The following is a 12,222-nucleotide window of genomic DNA, read 5'->3' as shown; positions in this document are numbered from 1 at the left end:
GGTGTCGCTCCCAGTCCTCCCCAGTGCCCGCAGCGCCTCCCCCAGCAGGGAGGGAGCGGGAGAGAGCCCGGGGAGAGTTCTGCCTGTGGGGGGAGCGGGGACGGGCTGGGCTGGGAGGGACCCCAAAGCTCCTCCGGTGCCACCCCTGCCATGGCCAGGGACACCTTCCACCAGCCCAGCTTGCTCCCAGCCCCGGCCAGCCCGGCCTTGGGCACTTCCAGGGATCCAGGGGCAGCCACGGCATCTGCGGCAGGTTTTCCAGGAAGGCTTTGGCGTTGGGAACAGCTTGTGCAGAATTCCCCTATTCCAGTCCTCAAGTTGCTGAGAAGGACTTAAGAATGAATGTATTGTCCATTTACATCACATTGAACTATTCCTCAGTAAAATATTCCTACTGGAAGTTGGCTGCTTTTGGTTTTTTAAAGCCTTTGTAATAATGAATCAACATGCATCAGGCCACACTGTTTCTCCTAAGACAAGGTCACCTTATCTCAGTTGCTGTGAACGTCTTGTTTCCTCAGTCACCCCGGGTGAAATAATTCTACTTACAGCCATTTTCCAGTTAGGCCAAAGTGCTTCAAAGGGAAGAGAGAAAGGAAGAGATGAGTTAAAGAGGGAGAGAGAGAGAGAAAGAAAGAGATAAAGAAAAAGAGATCATCCGTTCTGGTTCCAGTGTCAGTGCAGCTCATGGGAGGTCAGTCTGGAATCCAGTGTCGATCCAGCTGATGGGATGTCAGTCCTTGTTCCAGCATCAGTCCAGCTGAAGGGTTGTCCAGGGTCCTGGGTTTGCTGGGAGGACCTTTTCGTGGACAGGGTTCCCACCCCAAAAGTGGATTTCTCACTTCTGTGCAAATTTCTCACTTCTGTGCAAATCACTGGTGGTAGAGTCATTTGCATGTGCAACTGCTGGTGGGATCGAAGCTTTAACTGGGCGAGTTCTGCCTCGAGTTCTTCACACACGGGCCACTGGATTTTTTCCCACTTCTCGTAGTTCCATCTGGCAATGAAATAAAAAAGAGCCGTGAAAACCATAAACACACTGTGTATTAGAACTGCTACAAAACAGGCAATAAACCCCAGAAACAACTGAACTGTTGGAAGGATGTAGCTGTTTTAACAACATACCTCGCTTTTGTGTCTGTCCCTCTCAGTGCTGCTCAGCCGTTCACTGTCGGATTCTAAAGCAGTTGCGCTGCACAAATATTTGTTTCAAACCACGTTTAGTGTTTCTCCGAGCACGATTCAAAACTCCCACTCCAAAACGAGAAAGGAATGTCCCCCTGCCGGGGATTTTAAGATGTGCAGCCAGAGTAAATCCCTTCCCTGTAAAAACAAGTGCCTGACATCCCCGCACTGAGTTACCACCTTCACACACTGGTTTGAAAGAGAAGACTCAGTATTTCCAGGAACATCCCCACCCCCCCATTCCTTAAGCAGCAGAGCTTGGGGGAAACCTACTATGGAGTGTTCTTAAGTTGCTGCAGCGCTGTCCTGAGCAGTTCATAGTGTTGAGCCCCTTGTCAGAAATTGTCCAGAACTCACCTTTTCTTGGACCCGGCCCGGGGCAGCCCCGGCACTTGTGGCCTTGCAGCCCCTGCTGTGCCCGGAGCCCTGGGGGGCTTTGCCCTCGGTCCCACACGACCCCCGCTCTCCACAGGGCACAGCTTTGCAGGCTGGGCTGGGCGGCGCAGCAGGAATCGGCCCCGTGGCCGTGCCAGGCACTTGTGGGCAGTGGCCCCACGGCCCGGGCTGGGCCGGGCACGAGGGGTGTCCCTCAGGGCTCTGCCCCGCGGCTCCTCAGGGCCCTGCTCAGGGACACGCGGTGGCACCAGCGCACCCTCAGCACGGGGCAGGGCACGGGCAGCTGAGCGGGGCAGGGCACACCACGCAAGGACGGGGCCATCCACGGCCACCTGCACAAGCTGCACGAGTGGCACCACCACAACCTCAGCAGCTTCCACAAGGCCAGGGGCCAGCTGCTGCCCCTGCTTCGGGGCAATCCCAAGGGTCACACAATCATCAGGGAAGAGCCCTCCAGGATCCTCCAGTCCCACCCTCCCCCAGCACCACCACGCTCACCCCTGATCCCTGTCCCCAAGGGACACATCTCGATGTGCACACCGGGCTGACTTTTATCACCCCCGGCTTCACACACAGCAATAAAAAGCGGGACCTGAGAAGCTGAAATGGGAGGAACAGCTTTAATTTTTGACAAGTCTCTGCTGGGGATCCAACCCCCCCTACAGAAAGACGTTCAGCTTGGCAGGGCTGAGACGTTTCCTCGCTGCTCACACAGCAAGCCCTTCAATTCCAGAGAGCAGGGGGAGCCTGCAGAGGTTTGCCCTTTATCCCAGGCCCTCTTCCCTTGATCCAGATGCCTCCCTCTCTTTTTCCCTGCTTCCCTCTCTTTCTGACATGCCTTCCTTCCCTTCTTCTTCTTCCCCTGTTTCTCCTTCTTCATCTTGTCCTTCTTCTCTGTGGTGGCTTGACCTTGGCTGGGCACCAGGTGCCCACCCAGCCGCTCTATCCCTCCCCTTCCCAGCCGGACAAGAGAGAGATTAAGGTGGAAAACAACTCATGGGTCGGGAGAAGGCAGTTTATTTAAAGCAAAAAGTAAAGCTGAGCTTGCGTGTGCAGAAGCCAAAGAGAGCAGGGTTTGTTCTCTGCTCCCATGAGCAGCCGTGGTCGGCACTGCTGGGAAGCAGCTTCAGTGGGACGGTCACCAACCCCTCCTGCCCCCCAGTGCAAAGCACAGCACTGGGAGGGCTACTGTGGGGAAATGAACTCCAGATTGTTCTCCTCCTCCTCCTCCTCCTCCTCCTCCTTCTTTTCTTCTCCTTGTCTTCCTTCTTCTTCTCTTCCTTCTTCTCTTCCTTCTTCTTCTTTCTTTCTTCTTTCTTCTTTCTTCTTTCTTCTTTCTTCTTTCTTCTTTCTTCTTTCTTCTTTCTTCTTTCTTCTTTCTTCTTTCTTCTTTCTTCTTTCTTCTTCTTCTTCTTCTTCTTCTTCTTCTCTTCTTTCTTCTTCTCTTCCTTCTTCTTCTCTTCCTTCTTCTCCTCTTCATTCTTCTTCTCTTCTTTCTTCTTCTCTTCCTTCTTCTGCTCTTCTTTCTTCTTCTCTTCCTTCTTCTGCTCTTCTTTCTTCTTCTCTTCTTTCTTCTTCTCTTCCTTCTTCTTCTCTTGAGGTCCTGGAGCAAGTCCAGAGGAGGGCAACTAGGCTGGTGAAGGGACTCAAGCACAAGTCCTATGAGGAGAGGCTGAGGGAGCTGGGGGGGCTCAGCCTGGAGAAGAGGAGGCTCAGGGGAGACCTCCTCACTCTCTACAACTCCCTGACAGGAGGGGGGAGCCAGTGGGGGGTTGGTCCCTTTTCCCAGGCAATGATCAGCAAGACAAGAGGGCTCAGTCTTCAGCTGTGCCAGGGGAGGTTTAGGTTGGATATTAGAAAGAATTTCTTTACAGAGAGGGTGCTCAGCCATTGGAATGGGCTGCCCAGGGTAGTGGTGGATTCTCTGTCCCTGGAGGTTTTTAAAAGGAGATTGGATTTGGCATCAGTGCCATGGGCTGGGAACTGCAGCGGGGTTGGATCAAGGGTTGGACTCGATGAGTCCAAGTCGGAGGTCCCTTCCAACCCAGCTGATTCTGTGATTCTATGATTCTGTGATTCTTCTTCTCTTCCTTCTTCTTCTCTTCTTTCTTCTTCTCTTCTTTCTTCTTCTCTTCTTTCTTCTTCTCTTCTTTCTTCTTCTCTTCCTTCTCTTCATTCTTCTTCTCTTCTTTCTTCTTCTCTTCATTCTTCTTTCTTCATTCTTCTTCTCTTCTTTCTTCTTTTCCTTCTTCTTTCTTCTTTCTTCTTCTTCTTCTTCTCCTTCTTCTTCTCCTTCTTCTCTTCCTTCTTCTCTTCCTTCTTCTTCTCTTCCTTCTTCTTCTCTTCTTTCTTCTTACAATCATAGAATCAGCTGGGTTGAGAGATCATCAAGTCCAACCCTTGATCCACTACTGCTGCGGTTACTACGTCATGGCACTAAGTGCCACATTCATCTTCTCTTCCTTCTTCTTCTCTTCCTTCTTCTTCTTCTTCTCCTCCTCCTGCTCCTCCTCCTCCTTCTTCTTTTACTTCTTCTTTTCCTTTTTCTTCTCCTTCTCCTTCTTCTCCTTTATCAAATCATCACCGCCCACTTCCTCAGCCGCGTTACACTTTCTGAGTTAAGCAAAGGGGAGACAAAAAAACACAACAGAAAGAGCTGAGCATCAGCAGGGGATCAGCTCAGAGCTCAGAGCAGGTTGCAGATGTTCCCTGCAATGTGGCATTCCCGGGACTGCGCCTCAGGGCTCGGGCAGCAGCACCACTTCTGCACAACTGCTCCGTCCCCTCCGCCACCTTCCCACACTTCACACGCGCCTCGCATGGACCCACGGCTGCTCTGGCTGCTTTCTGCCAGGGAAAAACCAGCACAGCTTGTCCATCAAAGGCTCCTGCTCAGCACTCGGGGAAACCAACCACAGCCACAGCACGGCAAGGCCTTTGCTCTCCCTGGCCTTGCCACTCACTGCATCTCCTCACCTGGCACAGCCAAGGGACGTTCCTCCTTCTTCTGCCTCTGCAGCTCATTGCCGTCATCACTCAGCTGCTCTCCCAGGGCTGCTCTGCTGAGTCCAAAAGGACAAGATTTTAAAAGACCACCTTAAATAAGACAGTTCTAGCACAGAAAGCACCTTTACAAACTCCAGGGACAGAAGAAGTGGAGGAACACTCCGATATTTCTACTCACACCACCGTGCAAAAACCACTCCAAAGGCTTTTTCTTGGATCTCCCTTTTTTTTTGCTTTTTCTCTTAGAAAGCTTTACAAAAGCCTTTTGCTTTTACAAAGCTGTAGAGATGAGGAATTGTGTGAAGTCATGTTTGTCAGCCCAAACATTCCTGGAAATGCACGTTGGAGAACAAAGCCTGAAATCCGGAGTGTTGGATTGCGAAATGCTGATCCTGGACAGGGCACACCCTGAAGGTGCCTCACCAGTTCAGCCCCAGTCGGGGAAGCAAAGAAAAGCCCAAACCCACCAGCCCAGCCAGCCCTCCCCCCGTGTTTGGCTGTTTCTGTCCCTCCCTGGACTGCAGGGTCAGGAGCACTCGGAGCCCACGGACAACTCTGCTCCAGGGAGATGGCAAAGCCGGGCTCAGGGCAGGGCGGGCTCAAGTGTCCCCGCTGCTCAAAGGAACAGCCCAGTCTCAGCCAGGGGCATTTGGGGCTGGATTTGGTTCCTGCTCAGGGCTCCTGGTGCAGCTCAGTGAGCACCAGAGCTGGCACAGCCAGCAGGGAGAGGGGAGGGAGAACAACCAGCCCCACGGGTGAAGGGCAGGTCAAGGCTGCCCCTCGTCAGGGGGTGGAATTCACCTCCCAGGAACAAAGGGCTGAGGAACCAAGTCAGTCCCTCCCTGCCTGGCTTCTTCCAATGCCTGCACCCCCCAGGACTGCACTGACACCAGAGTGTGTGCAGAGAACTAGGCTGGCCCAGAGGGCTGGGATCCAGATCAGCTCTGAAGCCAAGCCATGGATTTCTGGGCCGGGCCAAGGAAGCGGCACAAGGGCAGAAAGGAGCAGCCGTGCAGGGATGGGATCCCATCCCTCTGTGGGGAGGCAAGAGGTGCAGGACACCTTACAGTGCTCAGGAAAGGACAGCATCAGGTTCGTGTTTCTGTTCTGGGCTGGAAAGTTACCTTCTGAAAGCCTGGAGCACTCCTGGCACAAAAACCTTTGGAGAAACCCTTGCAAGTGTGGTATCCCTGTGCCCACATGACAAGTGTGGGGGAAGACAGCTGGGGGAAAACCAGAGAAAAGGGGGAAGTTACATTCCCACGGAAACAGAAGGTGGGACAGCACTGAAGTTACAGGGGGAAATGCAGTTGCTGCTTCCTGCGTGGAATGTGGTCAGTACACAGGGGACATATTCCATGATGATTCCTCACACAACACAACACAACACAACACAACACAACACAACACAACACAACACAACAACACAACACAACACACTTGATTGACTCTGCGTGGAAGAGCAAAGGGAGAGAACTGTCCACAGTTAGTGACAAAGGGATGCAGGACTGGAGTCACTGCAGCTCCAGCTCAATGTACAGAGAGAATCAAGGGAGTTAAGGATGGGGAGAAGTTTGGGAAGACTCCATCGTAACTTCTGGGCTCTGCTGACAGACTGAACCTGTCCTCTCCCAGAGCAACACCCACGGGGAAAGAACCCAAATCCATGTGTGCTGAAGGATTTTATCTCCAGCTTCAGTTTGCAAGTCAGTATCCTCAATTTCTAAACCCCCAGGAAAAGCAAGTGTTAGGGCTCATGGGAAGAGAGTGTCTCCTCCTCTACGGGCACGTGGTCAAAGCAGCCCCAAAAGGAGCAGAGAGACAAACCTGACTGCTGGGGCAGGAAGTGCCAGGAACCAGCCTGGTCAGTCCCACTGACTGGTACGGATCTGTGGAATGGGAAAAACGTTTGTGTTTGCAGTTGGGAAGGTAAGAAAAAGGAAGGGGACAAACCCAGAGGGACATCAAACCTGAGCAATTAGCATTCCCAAAGACAGGACCCAGACCCACACCTGCCCAGTCACACCAACTGGCTCAGGATCCAGCAAGTGCTGGAAATCAGGATTTTGCAACTGTCTGGGTCACACTCAGGGGAGGCCAGACCTTTGGAACCCAGCTGTGTTTTGGCTTTCTGTCCTCCCAGGATGATCTGCGTGCTCGGCTTCAGGTACCAAGTACTGCAAAAGCCCACAAAACAGACCTGATTTTAAAACAACCCCCACAAACCCTCCAGCTCCCAAACCCAAGGCCAATGGAAAAACATCTCCTACGTCCTGGCAGGGAGTAGTCGCTTCCTGGGACAATGTGCTCCAGTGCCAACGAATTCCAGCTTCACTCTAAGCAGGGAACTGCCACAGCTGCACTGTTTAAAGAGATGCAAAAGCATCAACATCCAAGTGCAGGCGAGAAAATGCTGGAAACAATCGCAGAGGGGCGAGCAGATCAGCAGCAGAAATACACACAAGTGGGGACTCACTTGCCGTGAACGGAACTGTTGGAATCCAAGCTGGTCCACGGGTACAGCTGCAGGCAGAGCAATCTTCTCTGCTAAAGGGGTCACTACACAATCTTCTCTACTAAAGGGGAAAGAAACCTCTCTGCTACCTGGAGAAATAAAAGAGAGATCAGTCCAAACCCTACCGACCATGGCAGGAGAAACAGAAAAAGCACAGGATCATTTCCCACAATACCTTCTCTTATCAATACTCCAAAGGATTGGAGCCGAGTCTCCCTCTTCTCTTGGTTGCCAGCTGAAAGTAAAGACAATCACAACCATATGAACTCTCTTTCTCTCCACTAATGGGCACTCCAGAGAGGTTGCACAGTGCATGGGGAAGGCTGAGAGAAAGGATGAAAGGAAATGAGGAGATCAAAGTTCCGTGACAAAGTTGTGTGGAAGTTTCCAGAGCATTTGTAGGTTCTGGAGTCTCCCGTGAATTCTCCCTGCCCTTCAGAAATGTTGAGTTCCTGACCCAAAGGAGGGAATTCCATCAGAGAAAAAGGAATGAGCTGAGCACTAACAGAAGGAGGAGCTGGAATTCCTCCAGAGAGGGGTTCTCCACCTTAGTATTTTGTGCAGCTGCTCCGAGTTCATCCCGTTGCCATCATCAGGGAATGTCAGGCTGATGTGGTCACGGATGACTGTCCTGTCAATCCAGACCTGCTCTGCACTCCCATCCGGGTCATGGCATTGTCTGCAGGAAAAGAAGGGGAAAAGGCTGGGATATTTGAAGCAAAACCCAAACAGTTGAAGTGGGAACATATTTTGAAGTGCTTCAGCTGCCAGAGAGTCCGTGTTCCACCCCGACTTCAGTCCCAATGTTACGATGAAGCAGCTGCATCCCGACCTGGTGACCCTCCCCCAAAGCCAACACCCAGTTCCACAGCTCTTGTAGGTTGATTGTTCTTACAGCCCCACAGAGGCAAACACTGTAGGTGGAGGTGAGTGGCTGAGCTGTGAGAATGGAAAATGCAACCAAGACAGGGCTCTGGTTTCCTTTGCTGCCCCCAAAGCAGCTGGTGCAATATTTACTTTCTCCCAGCCATGGGCTGGCTCTCCCCGAGGGAGCTCCAAAGTGCTTTAGACTCCCCTTCCTATGGACAGGAGGGGAAAGAGCTGCCCCGAGTGCAACAGAAACCACGGCTGCACAAAGCTTGCCCAGCTGGGGAGGGTCCTTCCTAGGAACAAGAAGTACCAATTGTATCCACAGGGACAACTTCATCCAAGGGATTGCAGCATCAACAAGAGAGGGCATCCAGGTCCAGGTGACAGTTGGGAAGGGTTTGGGCTGTTCAAACAGCTGCACCCACTTACCATGTTGTCAGCCTGCAAAGAGTCAGTCCTTCCCACAGCCACGGGGCTCTGCTTCCCTCCTTGGTGGCAGCTCTGGCCTTCCCTGCAGGACAAACTCCTGTTGGCTTTGGCTGGGGGAATTCTCTGGGCAAGGGAAGGGAATCAAACACGACAAGCTCTCAGACCACCAAGGTACCCGTGAGTTCTGCAACTGCACTGAAGGGCCAGGGGTGACTGAGTGGTGCCCTTGGTCTGCAGGAACCTGGGGCAAAGCTGAAGGAAACCACAAACAAGGGCATCAGTTTGGGCTCTCCAAGCACAACGAGCCAGTCACCAGGAGGCCAAAGAAAGGAACCCTAAATGGAGCTGTTTTGTACAGCACTACAAATGGCCATCATTTAACTGACTTTTTGATACTGGCACACTGGGACCTTGTCAAGGGACTGTTCCTACAGCTCTGGGAGGTGACATTCAGCACAGTGTCCTACCTTCCTCTGAGAATGGGTGACGCCTCCATCCTGTGCAAGGGGTCAGTCCGGTGTCCAGCGTGGATGCAGCTGGAGGGATGTCCAGGCTGCTGGGCTTGCTGGGGGTACCTTTGCAGGGACAGGGTTCCCCACAGAAGGTGGCTTTCTGTCTTCTGTGCCAATGAGTTGTCACGCACAGTCTGTTCTTTCAGACCTTTCTGGAAAGGAGTCTGTGGTCTGGGGGTCTCTGGGGGTCTCGGTCCCCCTCCGTTCTGTGGTCACTCCTTGGCCTGGTTGTGGCGCCTGTGCTGTTCCGTGCCGTGCTGGTCTGCGGGAGATGTTGGTCCCGGCAAAGTGCTGCCCGCCCTGCGCTGTCTGGGCCGGGCCTGGCGCTGGAGCGGGGCCTAATGGTGGGGCTGTGCCGGCCTGCGGGGCCAGCGGAACAGCCTGTGCACAGCGCGGAGCGTGCGCCTCAACAGGGAGGGACGTTTCCCACCCAGGGCCTGGGCCTCCACCTGGGCAGGCGAGGGGCTGCGGGCAGGGCCTGGGCTCTCCTCCCGTTCCGCTGCAACTGCTGGTTCCACCTCTGCAGCCGGGCTTTGGCCCAGCTCCTGCTGTTCCTGTGGCTGCTGGGGGCACCTCTGCACCTCCAGCACAGACTTGCTCAGAACGTGCTGGATGAATTTCTGAGCTGTGTCCCACAGAGCTTGGCTGCCCTGGGAGGGGTTCCGGGACCCTGCTGGGGTGAAGTACTCACTGATGGATGAAGAAGTCTCCACCTCCAGCACAGCCTTGCTCAGGATGTCGTGGATGAGGGGCTGGACTGTGTCCTGCAGAACTTGGCTGCCCTGTGAGGAGCTGCGGGACCCTGCTGGGGTCTGCTCCTCACTGGTGGATGGAGAAGTGTCTGCCTTTGATTGCTTGGAAGACAGAGGCCGCTGGGTCTTGCTCGGGATGCAGAGAGAGCTGGGCCCCTCCAGGGGGTCGTCCTCGCTGCTCAGGCCCAAGGGTTTGTCATCGTGCCCTTGGGACAGCCCCTGGACTCTGTTGTCTTGCCCTTGGGAAAGCTCCTTGGCCTGGTCATTCTCCCCTGGCCCTTGGCACGGCCGTTCCTCTTGGTCAGCTTTCTCTTGGGCGAGTCCTTGGCTCTTGGACTGCTCCCCCTGGGCCAGCTCTTGGGGCCTGTCCCTCTCCTGCTCTGGCTTTCTGGGGAGCGGACAGTAAGGACTGCGGAGCAAATAGTCTTCAATCCAGTCGTCTCTGCCCTCGTACTTCTCCCTGTACTCCCGTTCCCTTTGCTCGGCTTTCTGTCGCGCCAGCTCTTCACCCCTCCGCCTCCTCTTTTCGTTGATGTTGTAATTGCAGGACAAATGGGCTTCCAGCCACATCTCCACATACTCCTGCCTCCTCTGGTATTCCCGTTCCGCTGCCTCGTCTCTTGGCTCGCGGAACCAGTTCCTTATTCTTTTCATTCCTCCAAACAGGCCACTCCTGGGCCGCCTCTGTGGGAGCTGCAGCTGAGACTCGACGTCCGGCTCCTTCCCAGTCCCGTGGTGCTCCAGCTGTGACGAGTCAGTGGGGCCACACGGGACAGTGTTTTCTTCTGCTGGGGACAGTGGTTTGCCACTGCCCTCTTCCCGTGGGGACAGTGGTTTTAAAATGTCCTCTTCCCGTGGGGACAGTGGTTTTAAAATGTCCTCTTCCTGTGGGGACAGTGGTTCCCCAATGTCCTCTTCTAGTTGGGAGAGCTCTTGGACATTGGAGTCCCCTTCCAACTGGACATCTTCCCCTTGGGACACTTGTTTGCCAAGGCCACCTGTCTCTTGGCACAGCTCTTTGTCCTCTTCCTGCTGGGACTGTCCTTGGCTTGTAGTGCCCCCCAGGAGCGGTGGGGCCTCTGTGGTGCCAGCACGGAGCAGGAGCCTCCTGTGCAGCTCCTGCAGCAGCTCCGTGTCCGAGACGAGGCTGAGATCTGTGGCAGCACGGAGCAGGCCCCTCCTGTGCAGCTCCTGCAGCAGCTGCGTGTCGGACACGAGGCTGAGCTCTGTGCCAGGCTGGTGCTGCAGCGGTGCCGTGCCGGGGAGGCTGCTCTGGCTGGCAGGAGCGGCCGAGGGAGCTGCCGGCAGAGGAGGAGGCTCCCAGCTGGCGCCGGCAGCGAGCGCGGGCCGGGCTGGGGCCTCCTGTGCCCCCGCGCTGCCCAGCTCTGTGCCCCGGCTCCCGGTGTCCCTGGGGCTCTCTGGGCAGGGCAGCGCTGGCACTGGGGGCTCCCGTGGCACCGGTGGCAGCGGTGGCCGCTGGGGCAGTGGTGCCAGTCGTGGCAGTTGAGGCACCTGTGCCAGTGCTGGCAGCTGTGGTAGCTTGGACAGTGGTGGCAGCGGCGGCTGTGGCTGCGGTGGAACCAGTGGCAGTGCTGCCAGCGGTGGCAGTTGTTGCTTCCTTGGCTGCCCTGGCAGTGCTGGCAGCGGTGGCTTATCCATCTCCATCTTCCTGCTCTCGTTCCTCTCCATCTTCCTGTTCTCGTCCCTCTCCATCTTCCTCTCCTCCTCAGAAATCTCCATCTTCCTCGTCTCCCGTGGCTGCCGTGGCAGCGTTGTCAGTGGTGGCAGCGTTGTCAGTGGTGGCAGCGTTGGCTGCCGTGGCAGTGCTGCCAGTGCTGGCAGCGATGACAGTGGTGGCAGCGTTGGCTGCCTCGGCAGTGGTGGCAGCGATGGCAGTGTTGGCTGCCTTGGCTGTCGTTCCAGTGCTGGCAGCGGTGGCAGCAGTGACATTGTTGGCTGCCTTGGCTGCTCTGGCAATGGTGGCAGCACTGGCTGCCTTGGCTGTCGTGCCAGTGGTGACATTCGTGGCCGCAGTGGCAGCAGTGGCTGCCTTGATTGCCGTGGCAGAGATGGCAGCGTTGGCTCCCTGTCCCTCACCCTGGGCAGGCTCGGAGTTTGCCCCTGGCTGGGCTGGGAGTTGCGCTTGTCCATCTCCGTCTTCTTCTCCTTCTAAAACTTCTCTCGTCCTCTCTGACAGAGAGATCCCGGGAGCTGCTTCCTCCTGCGAGAGGGGCTCTCCTGGGAGTGGGCGCCCCAGGGCTCTGTGCCCCTCAAACCCCTGCGGGCAGGGCAGGGCTCTGTGATGTCACAAGGGTCTCCGGGCCCCCCCATGTCCCGTGTCACAAAGGGCCCTGGAAGGTGCCCGTGTCACAAAGGGCCACCCCCGGCCCCCCTTGGACAGCGGCACCGCCCGGACCCGGCCCGGGGCAGCCCCGGCACTTGTGGCCTTGCAGCCCCTGCTGTGCCCGGAGCCCTGGGCGGCTTTGCCCTCGGTCCCACACGACCCCCGCTCTCCACAGGGCACAGCTTTGCAGGCTGGGCTGGGCGGCGCAGCAGG

The 12,222-nt window shown here is 55.6% G+C and overlaps 1 protein-coding gene and 1 long non-coding RNA gene across 2 annotated transcripts; both read right to left on the bottom strand.

Moving 5' to 3' along the window:
• Positions 1-8,178: 8,178 nt before the first annotated feature.
• LOC116782993 lies at positions 8,179-9,335 on the bottom strand. The gene is made up of 4 exons (XR_004355417.1): positions 8,869-9,335; positions 8,577-8,653; positions 8,402-8,483; positions 8,179-8,265 (listed from the first exon to the last, which is right to left on the bottom strand). It is a non-coding gene; the product is annotated as an uncharacterized LOC116782993 (long non-coding RNA).
• Positions 9,336-9,511: 176 nt separating this feature from the next.
• On the bottom strand, positions 9,512-11,354 carry LOC116781972 (CREB-binding protein-like). The gene is made up of 3 exons (XM_032677874.1): positions 10,503-11,354; positions 9,605-10,469; positions 9,512-9,558 (listed from the first exon to the last, which is right to left on the bottom strand). The coding sequence occupies exons 1-3, from the start codon at positions 11,352-11,354 to the stop codon at positions 9,512-9,514; spliced, it is 1,764 nt and encodes a 587-aa protein (XP_032533765.1).
• Between the last annotated feature and the right edge of the window lie 868 nt (positions 11,355-12,222).

The sequence above is a fragment of the Chiroxiphia lanceolata genome, chromosome 2 (assembly GCF_009829145.1).
Source record: "Chiroxiphia lanceolata isolate bChiLan1 chromosome 2, bChiLan1.pri, whole genome shotgun sequence".
Classification (NCBI taxonomy): Eukaryota; Metazoa; Chordata; class Aves; order Passeriformes; family Pipridae; genus Chiroxiphia; species Chiroxiphia lanceolata.
This window is presented reverse-complemented; position numbering and strand designations above follow the sequence as displayed.